This window comes from Hemitrygon akajei, chromosome 30 (assembly GCF_048418815.1).
Source record: "Hemitrygon akajei chromosome 30, sHemAka1.3, whole genome shotgun sequence".
Classification (NCBI taxonomy): Eukaryota; Metazoa; Chordata; class Chondrichthyes; order Myliobatiformes; family Dasyatidae; genus Hemitrygon; species Hemitrygon akajei.
Genome location: NC_133153.1, coordinates 23,842,849 through 23,862,040, shown reverse-complemented (window position 1 = coordinate 23,862,040; position 19,192 = coordinate 23,842,849). Strand labels below are relative to the sequence as shown.

Genomic DNA, 19,192 nt, shown 5'->3' with positions numbered 1-19,192 from the left:
TTTTACAGATGAACCATACAGGCAAAAAAAAATACTGGTTCAATCACAGGTCTGTGCCAATTTAGTTGGAGCCTATTAAAGTAGTTGCCTCTGGGCTATGGAGGGCAAAATATACAACTCAGATTTCCCTTTCATAATTGGTGTATATAAATGCTTCTGAGACCTGGACCACAAACAGTAGACATCTCAAAGTTCAAAGTAAATTTATTACCAGTACTTTGCAAAAGTCTCAGACACACACGTATGTGTGTGTGTATATATATAGCTAGAGAACCTAAGACTTTTGCAGAGTACTGTCATAATTTTATGTATTGCACTCTGCTGCTGCCACAAAAATAACAAATTTCATGACATATGTGAGTGATGATAAACCTGATTCTGATATGGGTCTCTATTGTGAACTGAGTGGGAAGGGGGCAGGAAGAGGGGAATCATGGTTGGGAAATGGGGAACGGAGAGGGAGGGAACAGAGAGTACCAGAGAGACTTTCTGTAATGATCAATAAATAGATAGTTTGGAATCAAATTACCTTGCCTGGTTTTTCATGGCTGGGTGTGTCTGCACCTGTACCAGCACCAGCACTTCTCTGCCACATGTGCCACATCCCTCACCGCTCTACCCTCACCATTCCCAACATTCTATGCTCCCGCCAGGTTTACAAACTTGCTCTCCCTAAGCCTTTTACACGGTACTGTACATGTCACCATATACAATCCTAAGATTTGTTTTCTCACAGGCGTACACATTAAATCCAAGAAATATAATAAAATAATTGTAAGACCGCAGTTCAGTAATGGGGTGAGTGAAGTTAATCTCCCCTGGTTCAAGAGCCTGAAGGTTCAGTGGTACTAACTGTTCCCAAACCTGGTGGTATGATACCTGAGGTTCCTGTACCCTCTTCCTGACTGCAGCAGTGAGAAGAGAGCATGGCCTGAGTAGAGAGGGGTCCTTGATGAAGGATGCTGCCTTACTATGCTCCATGTAGGTGTGTTCAGTGGTGGGGAGGGTTTTACCCATGAAGAACCAGGCTGGACCCACTACTTTTCATAGGATTTTGTAGGCAAACAACTATCAGTGTCCTGTCCCAGACCAACACAGCTCTGTTGTGCAGGTCCTGCTATTGAATATGTCCAACAGTAGACTCCTGAAATAGACATGATTCCAAGCTGTCATGCAAAGACTACCCCACTGCAAAAGGGAAAGATGAAGGAATTTGCTCAAAACCTGAAGAAAAATGGAGCATTCTCTCTGAATCTTGTGATTCCAAAAACCATGCTTGCTCAAAGTGGAGAAGAAATATTTGAAGTGATGTTAGAAACCTCAATTTAATGCATTAGGAACACACGGGGCGACCATAAAAGCAGAAGATATGCACAATGTTGCAAACTATTATCAGTAGCCTTGCCCCACATGTAAGCAAGCCTGCAGTCCCGTGTTGACTTCAGTTGCCTCAGAAACTCTCAAATGGGGTGAACTCAAATGGTTTTTGATTATGAGCAACTGCCTGAGGAGAAATGGTGATCTAGGATTAAATGAAGGCAATGACATCAAGAAAAATTACTCCACTGTCTTACCTTTATTAGTAATTGTTTTAAGAAAGCTACTTCACTCATTGACATCATTCAAACTCTATCACAAGATCACTTACTGCTTTGCACAAAATACAAGTTCTCCATAGGTTTAGAATACATCACAGTGTTATTGCCATTTGTCCCTGATACTATTAGGCAAAACCATTTGAACTACATATATAGATTAATTCACAAAGAAGAAAACATGGAAACAATTAACAAATTAGCAAACAGAAAAATAATGCACAAATTGATTTCCCAATAGTGAAATTTTCTATTTAACAAAACAAAACAGAAGATGTCAGGTTAAAACAAAAGTTATTAAATCAAATTGTGTTACTAAGAATTTTTCAATTGAATAGCACGTTTTAAAATCTTTCAAATCAATTAAATAAATCTTAAACCAAAACTGCCTTCTGGAAGAATAGTGCAATTGTGATAGATACAAGTAAACAGATGAATCAATTTGATCAACTTAATTTTCAGGTGAAAGGTCTCAAAGTACCATCCTGACAAAGTTTTAAGTCATCTGAGATACCATTACAACAGCTGCATAACTGAAGACAGGAAAAAGATGTAGATATTGTAAGTCATTTTGACTATCAAACAATTAAAACATCAAAAGTCTTCAGAGGAAGTATTTACTTGATGCAGTTATTTTGTTAAACATAAAATTCAATCAACATTAAATACAACATTTTACATCATGGAATTGCATTTTATAAGGCCACAAGGTATAGGAGCAGAATTAGGCCACTATGTTTGTATAGCCTGCTCCACCATTCCATCATAATTGATTTTTAACTCCTAATTCTTAACCTGCTTACCAATCAAATATTATCCAAATCTTAATGGACAAAGTTAGATTACAAGTTTCATGGTAACATTAGGATTGCCCTATTATTGCAAGTAATGGGGTAAATGAGGAGCACCCAATATCAAATTTCAATAGAATTCCAACCTGAAATGTACTTCGGTATGCCTTTAAACATGATTCTAAAACAAAATCAAATTGAATTGACTTTATTTCTTACATCCTTCACATACATGAAAAGTAAAAATCTTTACAATATGTCTCCATCTAAATGTGCGATCACAGTGATTTATAATAAATAGAACAGTCAATGTAACATCGAAACACACTCAAATATCAGCGTGAGATAATCAGTCTGAAGGCCTGGTGGAAGAAGCTGTCCCGGAGCATGTTGGTCCTGGCTTTTATGCTGCAGTACTGTTTCCCGGATGGTAGCAGCTGGAATAGATTGTGGTTGGGGTGACTCAGGTCCCCAATGACCCTTCAGACCCTTTTTAAACACCTGTCATTGTAAATGTCCTGAATAGTGGGAAGTTCAGAGCTACAGATGTGCCGGGCTGCCCACACCACTCTCTGCAGAATCCTACAATTAAGGGAGGTACATTTCCCATACCAGGCAGTGATGCAGCCAGTCAGGATGCTCTCAATTGTGCCCCTGTAAAAAGTTCTTTGGATTTGGGGGCCCATTGCAAACTTGCCTAACCGTCTGAGGTGAAAGAGGTGCTGTGCCTTTTTCACCACACAGCTGGTGTGTACAGACCATGTGAGGTCCTCGGTGATGTGGATGCTGAGGAATTTAAAGCTGTTTACCCTCTTAATCCATTGATGTCAATAGGGGTTAGCCCATCTCCATTCTTCCTGTAATCCACAACCAGCTCCTTTGCTTTTGCGACATTGAGAGAGAGGTTGTTTTCTTGACAAAGTTGCTCAGAGAGATTACTTATTCCCTTAGGCCACCTCGTTATTGTTTGAGTTTAGGCCAATCTATGTAGTGTCGTCGGCAAACTGAATTAGCAGATCAGAGTTGTGGGTGGCAACACAGTCATGGGTATACAGGGAGTAAAGGAGGGGACTTAGTATACAGCCCTGAGGGGCTCCTGAGTTGAGAATCAGAGGGGTGGAGGTGAGGGAGCTCACTCTTACCACATGCTGGCGAACTGACAGGAAGTCCAGGATCCAGCTGCACAAGGCAGGATCTAGGCCGAGGTCTCTGAATTTCCTGTTGAACCTGGATGGAATCATGGTGTTGAATGCTGAACTGTAGTCCAAGAACAGCATTCTCATATAAGCATCCTTCTTCTTCAGATGTGTAAGCACGGTATGTAGAGCAGTGGCTACTGAATTAATGAATTATTGATGTTGGCTTAGTATTTCCAGTACAGATATTTACTCATTCCAATATAAGAGGCAAAAGAATAGGTTCTTTCAAATATCTCAGCTTTTACCTGGTGCTCCTCATCAACCTTGTTTGATTATGACTGTGTTTCATACAAGCAAAATCCTAAATTCAGCAATAGGATGAATGACCAGCTAATTCAGCCTGATTCTTGTGGTTCAGGAACCCATAACTGACAAAAAGATCATCACTCTCAGTCAGCTATGTTGGACAGGCAAAGTTGCTCAAAAGCTTAGTATCAAACTCTTAAATCAGACATTTTACTCCAAACTGTGTGGTGGGATGAGATAAACAGACAAAAAGGATAAAAAGATGGATGCGCTCTTAGCCCTCTTCAAGAAATGTAACAACTGACTCTTGGGAGCTATGACCCCATTAGCACTCATAATGGAGAAGCAACATTTGGGATGGTATTGAGAACATAGAAGTTATGCATCATGAGCACAGAGCCCTGCTGCAGTGGGAAGGAGTGCAAGATTTCACTAATTATTTGCTCACACTCTCAGGCACCTCGTTCTGCAGAAGAATCGACACTTTCCACACTGCCCTCATTAACCACTTCAGAACCAACTAAACCAAAGTGGAGGAGGAAGAGAGAAAGGAAAATGAATTAAATGTGGGCAAAGAAGTGAAGGCAGGATAGGACATATGAGGGACGAGGAGTGCCTAAAACAGGAGAAGGATAAGGCAAGAGAATGGAGAGAAAGTAGAGGGTGAATGGAGAAATCAGGGTGAAAGGAGGAGAATATAGGAAGGGGAGGAAGAGGCATGTCTAGAAAGAGATTGCGGTCTGAGGGAATGTACTGTACATAACTCATGACCTCAGTAGGAAATCCCTCTCTATTATATTCAATGCTTTATTGAATAAAAGTAGACCTCCACTACATTTCATCAATGTCATCAGACCTTTAATGTCTCAAGAAATATCAGTCTTTATTGCAGGCATATGTCCTTAAATAGGGCTTGAACCCACTGGGTTAAACTAGTTTTGAATGAATTCTGGAAAGTATTCAATGGTATTGACAACTTCATATGTTTTAAGTAGTAGGAGTGAATTAGATTTTTTTCTCTAGAATTTATAGTCTTTACCTCATATCAAAACATCTTCAGAACTCTAGTGATTAAAAATTGCATGCATTGTGGTCTTCTCCACCCTGACCACAGCTGACAAATTAAGTTTAGTCAGGAAACTAAACGTGCAAGGCAACACTGATTGTCATTCCTCTCCACGCATTGTGGCTCATTGGGTGGTACCCTTGCCGTTTCTTTAGCATTTTCTGTTTTTTTAATGAGGGCTGCGTTGCTAGCTCAACACGGATGGAAAGCATGTAAGGAGCCGGCTGGATTCGAACCCAGGACAACTTGCCTCAAAGTCTGCCACTACACTACTGGCTGGAGAAAACATTGATACTTCTCCATTTAGCTACTGAATGACTACTTTTATATTTGCTTAATTCATGTACAGATCTACCATATATGGTGAAAACAAATGAAGCACAAAATTAGGTTAATATATTACTAAATTAAAGTTAATTTAATTGGAACTAGTTGATGGGAAAAATCCACTCAAAAGGAATAATTGATCCTGCACCTTTTGATTTGTGTTTCACTTAAAACATTATAGGAACTGATGGGAAGAAAAGCTATGGGTTGAAATCTGTTGCAACTACTTATTTTACATTCTAGACAAGGCTTCAGATTCCTATTTGCAAACATACCAGTGCATCTCTCTCAATCCTTTAACACAACTGTTATACTTGTAAACAAATCACCCAAACAGAAAGATGTTGCTATCTTCCTGACCTTCACAGCACAATAATCTTGACAGCTGCCCAAACAGCAGGAAATTATGTTAAGATGACAGATACACAAAGTTGTTGCTAGGTGGGGAAAGCCATATCTTATTACATTGGGTTAATGTAAGTCTAAAGGCAGCTAGGATGATTAATACTCCATTAAGTACAAACACCAGATAACTACCGTAATCAACATCCACAGTCTCTTCCTTTTGAGGCAATTCTGTCTGGTATTGAGAGGCCACTGCACAGGATTGGAAAATGCTGCAGAAAGTTGTAAACTCAGCCAGCTTCATCATGGGCACTTTCAAAAGGCAATGCCTCAAAAAGGCGGCATCCATCATTTAGGACCTCCATCACCCAGGATATCCCCTCTTCTCATTGCTACTATCAAGGAGAAAGTGCAGGAGCCTGAAGGCATACACTTAATGTCTCAGGAACAGCTTCTTGCCCTCAACCATCAAATTTCTGAATGAATCCATGAACACTATCTCACTTTTTCTCTCTTTTTGCAGTATTTAATTTTTAAAATATATACTTATTGTAACGTATATTTATCTTATCATTATGTATTGCTATGTATCATCCGCATAGCGGAGGTTGTTGATATTGTATCCTCCTACTTATTCCAGGTAGGTCTTGTATGGTTCTCATGATGGTTTCACTGTACAGGGATGATACAGTACAGACAGCAAACAGTGAAGGAAATTTACAGAAACTAGTATCTACCATCAACAGAGAGAGCAAAAGACTTGGCCTAACCTTAAACAAAAAGAAAACTTAAGTAATGGTAATATCAAAGAAACCTGATATCCCAAACGGTAGGATCATATTGGGAAATGAAATCCTGAAACAAGTTCACAACTTCAAGTACCTTGGATCATGGGTAATATCTGATGGCAAATGCGAAACAGACATAAAAGCAAGAATAGCAATGGCAAGAACAGCATTTACAGAAATGAGAAACATCTTAACGAACAAGAAAATAGCAATTGACATCCACCTTAGAACTCTTAGCTGCTACATTCTTCCTATATTGATGTATGGCTGCGAGTCATGGACCATCACAAATGCAATGGAAAAAAGAATCAATGCAGAGAGATGTGGTTCCTCAGAACAATGCTATGCTTATCATATACGGACAGGATAACCAACTAAGTTCTACAGAGAATGAAAACAATACGTAAAAAAAAAATCAGAAAACAGCAATCAAAATTCTTTGGACACATCATGCGAAGAGAGACATTAGAACATTTAGTTACAACTGGAAAGCTGGAAGGAAAAAGAAGCAGAGGCAGACAGAGTGAAAAAGATAGATGGAATAACATCATGGTTAAAAACAGGGAGGCAACAACTACAATTCGGAGGGTCAGAGACCGCGATGGATGGAGAGGCAAGATTGCCCATGCCGAACGGCAAGACACTTGAAAAAAAAAATTGCTACGTATTGCCGCTGCAAAACAACAAATTTTATGACATTTTGCCAGTGGTATTAAACCCGATTCTGATGCTTTTTTAAAATTCAAAATAATATTAATCCATTTACATCAATTTGTTGTTGGTCCCTAAGTATACTGGGTACATGACCAACAGTAATTATTGCTACAAAGAGTTCCCATGACCATACTTCCCTTGGCCAGAGGCACAGTCTGTTACAGTGCCACACCTTTCAATTTTTTTCCAAAACAAGTGCAGGATTCCTGTAAAACAACATCCAGATCCTTAAACAAATATCAGGCACAAACTGCGGATAAACCTCAATGCTGTATATATGTAAAAGAGTTTAAGGACCTTTTTAAACATTTGCTTTTGATAAGCTTATATTCCAGAGTAACAGGTGCTAAAAGTACAATTCCTTCAGTTAGACACATGCTGAAATCGGCTGGAATGAGATTTAAACACAGATGTCTGATTAGTACTTTTTTCCCCCAAGAAATGTACCTCTTTAAGGAAAATAATTAAAGATTGGTTATTAACTGAGCAGATTCTATATTATGTTACTCAACAAACCAACTTTTTAAACTGAATCTCAGAACCTCCTGCTTAACTTTTGGAAAAAAAATGCTGAAAAAAGTAAAACATTTCTGTCTAAACTGACCAACTCTGCTCTGTCTGCTTACCACCACCCTTCCTGCTTTAAAAAATATAAGAACACTGTTCACCCCTTCAGTTCCTCACTTGGTCTCCATTCTTACTCTTCCACCCTGTTCTGTGTACATGGTTGCACTCTATTCGGAAGACATTTGCTCTCTAATACCTACCTCTTATACATGGGTGACATTGAACCTCACACTGTGCACTTTCCTACATTCGTACCTTAATATCAATTTCCTGTTGATTATCTACAGTGACTTTGACTCCACATCTATCTAGAATAAATATTAAAGATTCATTCTTCTCTGGTGAAGAGACTTCTCATGTTGTGCATCCTATACCTAATAAAGTGACCACTAACGGTCTTCTGCTGCTGTAGCCCATTCACTTCAAGATTCAATGTGTTGTGAGTTCAGAGATGCTCTTCTGCACACCACTGTTGTAACACGTGGTTATTTGAGTTACTGTCACCTGTCAAATACTTCTTGGCTTGAACCAGTCTGGCCATTCTCCTCTGATCTCTCCCATTAACAAGGCATTTTGTTTCATGCACCATTTTCTGTAAACACTAGACACTGTTGTGCATGAAAACCTCAGGAGATCAGCAGTTTCTGAGATACTCAAACAATATCACAATCATTCCACATTCAAAGTCACTTCAATCACATTTCTTCCCCATTCTGATGTTTGGCCTAAAAAACAAATGAACTTCTTGACCATGTCTACATGCTTTTGTGCATTGAGTTGCTGCCACACGATTGGCTGATTAGATAGTCATATTAACGAACAGGTGTACAGAATGCTTAATAAGGTGGCCACTGAATGTATATGGCAGCCACATGATTGGCTGATTAGATATTTGCATTAATGAACAGGTGTACACTCAGTGACCACTGAGCTTATAAACAATAGATTCTTTAGATTTTAACCTAATAAAGAGATCATACATGTGAAGACAGCTACAGAATTGCTCTCCATTCCATAATGTTAACGCTATAATGCTCTCATTATGAAAGCACTGGGTGAAATACAACTCATTATCACTACATTTTATTGCTAATTTTTTTTTTAAAAGAGTAAAATTCTATCACTGCAGGGATTATTTTGCTACTGGGCAGGTTTACACAGGACAAGTTGGCTCTGTAACCTAGTATTATCCAGACAAGTGGCAGCTGCTCTTTACTCTCCTCACGCAGAAGCAACAAGAGGCTTCTGTGAACATTTAATCTTCATATTCCAGTCATAGATGCATTGAATTTCCTGTCTCATTACTTCAACTGCAGCAATATTAAGGATCTCTTTGGAATCTGCACAAGTAAACAACTTATCAAAGTTGCAGTGAAGGTGGAACCATCATCTACTTGCTCTGGGTGTTTGCAAATGGAGATGTGTACATGTTGCAGACAGGACTTGTGCTGTCCAAACTTGTGTTCTACCTGTATGTGGAAATGTCACCATGTTCTGCATAGATCCAAGGTCAGTCTATAACGGATGTGAGGTGGCGTCAGGGGACAGAGTCAATTGCAGCAAGAACAAATCCATGATTTTTGGCAACTGGCCTAAATGGTGCACTGTCTCCCTCAAAACCATCTGACCACCTGAAGGTGATTGAGATCTGATTTGGAAGAGCTGAGTCATGTAACAAAAATTGACATAAGCAGGGTTAAATGAAAAAATTGGGACTGTGCTCTCTCTAGATGATAGACAAGAGCCTGGTCATCAGATGCAATATGGTCTCCATGTTGCTGTACTTGGCACAGATGTTGCCTATAGTCCATTCCTCTCCTCAGACAACTAGGTCATCTTCTGTTTCATCAACGGATCCAAAGTAGAACATGTCCAATAAGGTGAGATGCTTAACCACACCTGCCCTCATCCTGATAGCCACCTTTGTGTGCACAAACCAAAGTTTGTACAACATCAAGTGTCACTACATGCTAAGGTTCTACCAGTCCCCAGTGATGCAAAGGATGGGCCTGGTCTCGTTGCCTGCAAATGGTCCACTCAGTTGGACAATGGTGCACTACCTGCCCTTAATGGAAAAATCCATCAGACAGTGGTCTGCACAGGACATCTTCCAGGCACTTTGGAAGGAGAACACAATGGATGGTTTTCTACACAGACTGCTGAAACCATTTTACAGAATGCTTTTTGCCAGAACTAAGCAACAAGCATCAGGACTTTCCTTGGCTCGATCCTCTTCGTCAGATCCTTACTGTACAGTCAGAGTCTCACTCCCAAAGCATTCTGCCTTCAGGACAGTAGTGATAAGGATGAGACAATGCAGACTATGGATTTACAAAGAAGGTTTGGAAAAGGATGCAAGGGTCTTTATCAACATTTATCCCAAGCAACTGTAAAACAGAGTACTCTGATCCACAGACTGTTCCCAGGACCTCACAATGAGACAAACATCAAATGCTGCTGGAAGACCATTAAATGAGTGTAAGACAACACTTGTTGGTCTTCCAGTTTCATGAGATATCTGTAAGGAGATGCTGCAAAAGTACCAGTGCACCTAACACACGAAGAACAACATTCTAAGGTCCTGGTGCCACTATACCCTGAGGGACCTATTACAAATAGTCTTAAACACTTGAATTTTGTATCACAAATGGCAATAATGCCTCGTTCATAAACTGCATTAACATGACAAATGTATAGTCTCAATAATATGAATGTATACACTCAATGACATGATGATTATAAAGAAAGCCATGCACTCTTTATATTTATTGTACAGTCGGCCCTCCTTATCCGCGGGGGATTGGTTCTGGGACCCCCCCGCGGATACCAAAAAACACGGATGCTCAAGACCCTTATTTAACCTGTCTCAATGTGGTGGTCTTTAGGATCCAGCGGAACCTGGACTTCATTTAACCTGTATCAGTGCGGTGGTCTTTAGGACCCGGCACAGCTCTGAATCTGCAGGGTTTCTGTTCACGAAAATAATCACGATCACGGTTGAAAATAAAGTGGAAGTAATAAAGCGATCGGAAGGAGGTGAAACGCCATCGGTCATAGGAAAAGTGTTAGACTACAGTCGGTCAACAATCGGAACAATTTTAATGGAACATGTGAAAGGCCCTGCCCCGATGAAAGCTGCAATTATTACTAAGCAACGCAGTGGTTTAATTATTGAATACATATGTTTCTTAAGTGTTTTATATGCATGGAAAGGTAAAATATATACTATATACTAAGACAAACATTTTACTAACTGAGGCTACATAATACCAGATGTACCTGTCCCGACTTCAAATCCGACTTAAAGACGGACTCAGGAACAGAACTTGTTCATAACCCGGGGACTGCCTGTACTTTTAAATCATCTCTAGATTACTTATAATACCTAATACAATGTAAATGCTATGTAAATAGTTGTTATACTGTATTGTTTAGGGAAAAATGACAAGAAAAAAATAGTCTGTACATGAGAGCAACTTCCGGATTTTCCTGATCCACAGTTGGTTGAATCCGCGGATGCAGAACCCACGGATAAGGAGGGCCGACTGTATATATTTTTAAGAATATAGTTTATTTTTGAAATGAAAAACATCTGGCTTCCAGCTCATCTCTTTATTACAATATTTCTATGACAGGCACTGAAGTTAGAGACAAACTGAATAGCAAATACCAGCTATTTACAGAAGTGCTGACTAAAAATAATTTCAAACTTACTCATTAATATTAAGATCAATCAACTTTCAAGAAAATAATCAACAAAAACTCCTTTACAAACTCTCCAATCATGGACAGGAACTGCTAAATTTAATGATATAGTAAATCTTCAATGAGATCTTCAAATGATACTATTGGTTTGCCTATCTCCAAGGACATAAAGACTCCAACTTTATATTAGTAATAATTCTTGGACTGTCAGCATACAATTCACTATAACAGTAATTTCAAGCACAGTTCAATACAAAAAAAAACCAAAGCTGTTTGTTGCAGCTTTCTGTTCCTCTACAATTCTTAATATCAATGCTAAAGTGTACAAGGTTACGGCATTTGCTCACTACGTAATAAACTTTCCCGAGAAAGTTAGGCTTGTACATCTGTACATGAGAATTTACTAATTAATATATTTTATGTCTTCATTATTGTCAAATAAAAGTCATTTACGCATCTTCTTCTCACCATACCTTCCTTGTAGTCTTTCTGACACCATACATTCCCTGTACACCCAAACCATTCCCTCTCAGCTGGTGCCAACAACTCTCTTCCCCTTCCCCCCTCCAATCCCAGCTCTAACCCCTGCTGTGACTTTACCATTCCCTCTGACCTTCCTCTGAGGTGGAATGTTGTCCTCAGAAAGGGCCTTACCTTTGTCCCCCTTTGCCCACACCTCAAACAGTTCCAAGTCTGCCATGATGGAAGCTATTCTTCCATAACCTCCAATTCCAAGCCTACTTCTCTGGCAAGGATTCCCCACCCTGCCCAGATGACACCTTTTCCTGTCTCCAACCCTCCTCCTCTTCTTGGACACCCTGCTCTAGTTTTCTGCCTGTTCTGTATCTTTTCATCTCTATCTGCTAACGAGACATCAACAGCCACAACTTCAGCACTATTTTCTCTTTGAAATTTACTCCATCCTCAATGCACTGCCCTCTACTCTCGCTGCACCAATCCCAACTTCACCATCATACCCACAGACAAAGGGGTTGTTACTTTAGTCTGGCAGACTGACCTCTAACTTACTGAGGCCAGGCAGAAACTCTCAAGACACCTCCTCTTACTTACCCCTTACTTACCTATTCAGATCCATTAGGCCACTGTTTTCTGCACCCTCACCAGCCTCATCAACCCTGGAGGTCACCCATTCATTGTCACCAACTTCAACTTCCACGCTGCACTTAAATTCATTTGGTCCATTTCTAACACCTCTCTCCCCTTTCCTGATATTTCTGTATTCATTTCTGGGGACAAACCGTCTATCAAATCCTTTATAAACCTACCGATTCCCATGTCTATCTTGACTATATTTCGTCCTACCCTGTCTCCTGTAAAATTGCTATTCCCTTTTCTTAGTTCCTTTGTCTCCACTGCATCTTTCCCAGGATGAGGCTTTCCTTTCCAGGATATCAGAGATGTTTTCTTTCTTCAAAGAATGGGGTTTCCCCTTGCTCTACCATTGATGCTGCCCTCACCTGCATCTCTTCCAATCACCAGACATCCGCACTCACCCCATCTTCCTGCCACCATAATAGGGATTGGGTTCCTCCTGTCCTCACATAGCACCCCATGAGCTTCCACATCCAACACATCATTCTCTGCCATCTTCAATGGGTACCTACCATCAAATTAATCGTTATCTCACCTCCAACTCTCCACTTTCCACAGGAACCACACCCTCCATGTTCCCTTCACTATTCATCCCTCCCCATTTATACCTACATGTGACAGTGGTGTTACACCTGCCCATTCACCTCCTCCCTCACCTCCATTCAGGCCCCCAAACAGTCCTTCCAGGTGAGGTAACACGTCACCCGCGAATCTGTTGGGGTTGTCAACCGTATACAGTGCTCCTGATGTTGGCGAGAGCTGACGTTGTTCAGTACCTTTGCTCCATCCACAAAAAGCAGGATTTCCCAGTGACCAACCACTTCAATTCCAATCCCCATTCCCTTTCTGGTATCAGTCCATGGTCTCCTCTTCTTCCGTGATAAGGTCATTCTCAGGTTCGAGGAGCAACATCTTATATTCTGCCTAGGTTGCCTCAAGCCCGATGTCACGAACACTGACTTCTCCTTCTGTTAATTCTTTTCCCCTTCCCCCATCCCTCTTCCTCATTTCCCCACCCTGGGTCCCTCCTTACCTCTTCTCACCTGCTATTCTGACTTCTAGAGTCACAGTTCATTTTGTATAAACATCACTTCCTGTACACAAGCTGATTTTTATATCATTGCCTACATGGGTAATTTTTACTTGATTTGACGCACATAATGAAAAAACATTCATCTCCATCCTCTTTTTATTTGCCCATAAAACCACAATATCTGCAAGTCTTATGTTTTTATTAATATCGGTAAACATTCAGTAGATATATTTTGCACAAAGTATTATGTTTATTGCTCACTGCTACTAAGATATTGTTGTGGCATGAGTTTATTCTTGCTCACACAGCATAGTTATGAAGTGTTGCGGGTATGCATTACTTTGGTTAACACCGATTGTGAGAATAATCGGCAGTATTAGTATATTGAGGCGTTTGGTAAGATCTCATTAAAAACCCAGAAGAAAGCTCTCATCTTGGGTGATTTTTGAGAAGGTGTTTAACTCAGTGCATAGCTTTGTACATACTGCAAGGGCAGTAGAGTGAGAAAGATCATGCATCTTCAAAGGCATTGCCCATGGACTGGAGACGCAGCTGAATGTCACAGATGATAATATCGGCTTCCAGCCCGAGCAACATCGACCTTAAAGACCCGGAAGTCAGGTCAGAATGTGGCTCATGAATCACGGCTATGCGATGCTCAAATGAAAGCACAATTAGCATAGCCGCAGCACAAAACTGTGTCAGAGGTGAAGTGGCTTATGCTAAGCTCAAAGTTGAGATGCAAATAGAAAAAGCTTATTTAGATGTGGAGAGAGCACATGTAGAGCCTATCTCCTATCTGATTCCTTCTTCTCCAGCCCTATACCTTTTCTACTTATCTCCTCTAGCTTCTTACTTCATCCCCTACCCACCTGGCTTCACCTATCATCTTTTTCCAGAATGAGATGGCCTGCTTCAAAGAAAGGGGTTTTCTTTCCTCCACTTCAACGCTGCTCTCACCCGCGTCTCTTCCATTTCATGCACTTCAGCCCTCATCCCATCGTTCCGCCATCCCACCAGGGACAGGATTCCTCTTGTCCTCACGTACCACCCCTGTAGCCTCCGCATCCAGTACATAATTCTCCATAACTTCTGCAATCTCCAATGGGATCCCACCAACAAACACATCTTTCTCTCCCCCCAATTTCCACAGGGATTGCTCCCTACATGACTCCCTTGTCCATTCATCCCCCCTCCACTGATCTCCCACCTGTACTTACCCTTGCAAGTGGAACAAATGCCAAACCTGTCCCTACACCTCCTCCCTCACTACCACTCAGGGCCCCTAACAGTCCTTCCAGGTGAGGCGACTCTTCACCTATGAGTCTGATGGGGTCATCTATTATATCCAATGCTCCCGGTGTGGCCTCCTGCATATCGGTGAGACCCAACATAGATTAGGAGACAGCTTCGCTAAGCATCTATGCTCCTTCCGCCAGAAAAAGTGAGATCTCCCAGTGGCCACCACTTCAATTCTACTTCCCATTCTCATTCCAACATGTCAGTCCATGGCCCCTCTTACTACTGTGATGATGCCACACTCAGGTTGGAGGAACAATGCCTTATATTTCATCTGGGTAACCTCCAACATGATGGCATGAACATCTATTTCTCGAACTTCTGGTAACTTCACCCCTTCACCATTCCTATTTTCATCTCTCACCTCATCTGTTTACCTACCCTCTGGTGCTCCTCCCCCTTCCTTTTCTTCCATGGTCTTCTACTCTATCCTATCAGATACCCCGTTATTAAGCCCTTTATCTTTTTCACCAATTGACTTCCCAGCTCTTTACTTCACTCTTCCCCTCTCCCAGTTTCACCTATCCCTACTACCTTGTACTTCTTTCCCTCCCACCTTCTTGCTCTGACTTCCCATCTTTTTCTTCCAATCCTGAAACACTGAATGCATAGTCCTTTCCATTACTTTCTATTCTCTACCTGGCCTGCTGAGTTCCTCCAACATTTTGTGTGCGTTGCCTGGATTTCCAGCATCTGCAGATGCTCATATCTTTTAACCTGTACTCCTTCCCCTCTCCCACCTACTGATTTTGGGATCTTCCCCCTTCGTTTGCAGTCCTGGTGAAGAGTCAGTTGAATAAACATCAACTGTTTATTTATTTCCGTAGATGCTGCCTGATCTGCTGAGTTTTTTTGTGTGTTTGTTTACACATAGTTTTATTCCATCATATTTTAATTGTTATTGATGAAAATCACTTTGCTGCTGGATAGATTTAACATCCATACCCTAATTTATACTTCCTTATTTAGAGAAGTTCAGTGGTGATTCCTCTACCTCATTAGAAGCAGCGACAATTGTCTGCCCTTTTCACGCAGTTCCCCAGAAACCCTGTGGGGGGCGCAGTACTGAAGTCTACTAGACAGCTTTAAGCAAAATGTTCATTCACTCTCAAATCCTAGCCAGTTACATACTGCAGGATCACAAATATTCAAAACTTTGCTGACCTTATCCTAACCCAGACTGACCTAATGACAGTAACCTCCTGATATAGGTCCTGGACTATCATCTCAAACATCTAACAGCTGTCTCATAACACAAATAGTTAGATCCAAAGTCAGCTGTTGATTATTTCAAGTGCATGGGGGAAAAAATACTTGACAAGAATGAGTGCTAAAGGGCAAGAAATGCATGTGTGTCAGAGGGAACAGTATGGCTCTCCTCCATCTTTCAAAAAGAATTGTTAAGGCACAGAAGGCAGCAATTTGGTCCATCAAACTTGCTTCATTTGTAAGAGGAAGCAACTTGGCTCTTTCCCCACAGCCCTGCATTTTTTTCTTTCAAATATTTATATAATCCTTTTCCAACAAAAACATGAGTTGTAAATTCCAACCATACTCAACCATCAGATGAAGGTTTCTGGTAAAGCTTGTTCCTACCTATTCTGGTTTATTGAGATACAGCACAGAATAGGCCTTTCTGGCCCTTTGAGGCAGGCCACCCAGCAACCTCCAATTTAACCCTAGCCTAATCATGGGGTAATTTATAATGACCAATTACCAACTACCAACCGTTACGTCTTTGGACTGTGGGAGGAAACCCATGTGGTCATGCGGAGAATGTACAAACTCCTTACAAACCGTGGCAGGAATTGAACTCAGGATGCCTGCACTATAAAGCATTACACTAACCACTATGCTACCATGTACATCATGATTTCTGCATAGCTCCATTTTACAGAGAACAATGTTTCAGATGGATGCAGTCCAGTAATATCAGCTGTTGGATCCTCACAATACAGATCTTGAAATCATGATGCGGAACACGCTGTCTATTTACAGGTAAACCTGGATAATTTCCATGCCGACAGCAGTCCTGCCAAATGCTGTAATGTTCTTTACCATATCTATATTAAGTAAGAAAAACACAAAACGCTGGGTGAACTCAGTAGGCCAGCTAGCATCTATGGAAAAGAGTAAACAGTCGACATTTCAGGCCGAGACCCTTCATCAGGACTGTACATTATCTTGATTTCAACCATCTGCAGATCTTCTCTTGTTTAAAAAAGAAACAACTTTTGTTCAATCCAAGAAAGCTTATGGGGTGTTAGCGAGGGATAGAGTTTAAGAGACGCAATGTAATGATGCAGCTCCATAAATCTCTAGTTAGGCCACACTTGGAGTACTGTGTCCAGTTCTGGTCACCTCAGTATAGGAAGGATGTGGAAGCATTGGAAAGGGTACAGAGGAGATTTACCAGGATGCTGCCTGGTTTAGAGAGTATGGATTATGATCAGAGATTAAGGGAGCTAGGGCTTTACTCTTTGGAGAGAAGGAGGATGAGAGGAGACATGATAGAGGTGTACAAGATATTAAAAGGAATAGACAGAGTAGACAGGCAGCGCCTCTTCCCCAGGGCACCACTGCTCAGTACAAGAGGACATGGCTTTAAGGTAAGGGGAGGGAAGTTCAAGGGGGATATTAGAGGAAGGTTTTTCACTCAGAGAGTGGTTGGTGTGTGGAATGCACTGCCTGAGTCAGTGGTGGAGGTAGATACACTAGTGAAGTTTAAGAGACTACTAGACAGGTATATGGAGGAATTTAAGGTGGGGGGTTATATGGGAGGCAGGGTTTGAGGGTTGGCACAACATTGTGGGCCGAAGGGCCTGTAATGTGCTGTACTATTCTATGTTCTATGTGTCCAATTTCCCTAGATGTTTAGCTCATTGGAAGTGAATACCACAGGAATAGACTTTTTACATTTTACAACCCATTCTCTCAAAACCATCTCCAACCAAAATCAGAATCTCCACTTTGACAATCATTGTGCAGAATGCCATTCCGGAACCTGTGTTTGCTTTCAGCATCACATGAAGTTCAGGTCTGGGGTGTTAAAAAAAACAATTTTTTGATGTAAAGCATGTCTTGAGAAGATAAATTTTAATTACTTTCTTTGACGCGTCATTTTTTAAATCCTCCAGGTCCTTTGGAAATTCAGTGTCACTTAGTTGGTATTAGGTTTGCCAGCAAGTGACACTACAGCAGAGATGTACTCGGCTGGAAGTTAAATACAAAATCTGTATGGACTTCCAAACGAAGTAGTAAATAGTTAACAAGGATCTACAAATCTTGTTGCCAAGAAGGAAAAAAAACACGGAACACGATAAATGATATAAACTTTGCAATGTAGTTAAAGGGAGCTTGTTACTACAAACAGTCAGTGATGATGCAAGACGGGTGAAACCTACGGCTTACTCCATTTATAGCTCCAAGACCAATCGGAGAATGCTTTTTAAACTGGCTCGTTTTCGTTCAGTATCGGCGATCATCGCTGATGACAGTCCGCTAGACTGACTGACACGTCGCCAATATACACCACAGTTATTTTGAGTGACCGAACTAAATGCACTGGAGCCAACCGATCAGAGAAGTTTGTTTTACTATCCATCCGACTGCTTCCTAAACTTCTGATAGCCAAAGTTGCAGAGTTGGAATACAGTACATAAAAACTCACCTCGCGTTCCACATCTCTCGCCCCCTGGGGCAGATTATAATTACCTTTTGGACAGAATCGGTGTAAGTAGATGCACGAAATGCCCCTTACCTCGGTCTGACTTCATGATCGGCTGTGGCTTGCTCCGGAGTTGATGCAGCTGCCGTGCCCGTCTCTTCTCGCAGCCCAACTTCGAGCCTCGAGATGGGAGGGTAAGGGTGAGGGGGAGGGGGGCGAGGTGTAAACTGACGAGCCCCCCCCCCACAACTCCTCCCTCCCCCGGCGTCAGCCCCTGGCGGCCCCCGGCTCGCCTCACCGCCGAGATGTCATTGGGTCACCCCCCAGACTTCCACACCGAGGTGGGATCTAAGCGCAGCCGAGGCGAATGCGGTGCCGGGGAGGGCAGTGTGACAGTGCAGGTGCCTCCAGTGGTGGGCCCCACCCTCTGCCTATCTGCCTGACTGTCCCGACCTCTTGTCACTCCACAGCCTCCATGTTGTCAAAACACAACACTCTCCTCCCTCCCCACCCCCCCCGCCCAAAGCCCATCCCCCACCCGGCCCGCCGCCAGGTCACATGTCCCAACAACGGCCCGCCCCCTCCTCCTCTTCTGACGTCGCCCCTCCTCACTTCCGCTCCCCTCGCCTGAGTCTGGGCGCGTTGCCATGGAGACGGGCTCGGCGCTGTCTGAGGAGGAGGAGCAGGAAGGCCTGACGTCGCCTCGGTAGAGGTCCCCCCTCAGCAACTTCGGGAAA

General features: G+C 41.8%; 1 protein-coding gene across 1 annotated transcript in view; it reads right to left on the bottom strand.

Moving 5' to 3' along the window:
* atosa (atos homolog A) overlaps nt 1–18,949 on the bottom strand; it is an 85,187-nt gene extending 66,238 nt beyond the window's left edge. The window contains exon 1 of the mRNA XM_073033128.1: nt 18,549–18,949. Coding sequence (XP_072889229.1) covers nt 18,549–18,564 — 16 coding nt within the window. The 5' untranslated portion in view covers nt 18,565–18,949. The remainder of the gene's footprint in view (nt 1–18,548) is intronic.
* Nucleotides 18,950–19,192: the final 243 nt, after the last annotated feature.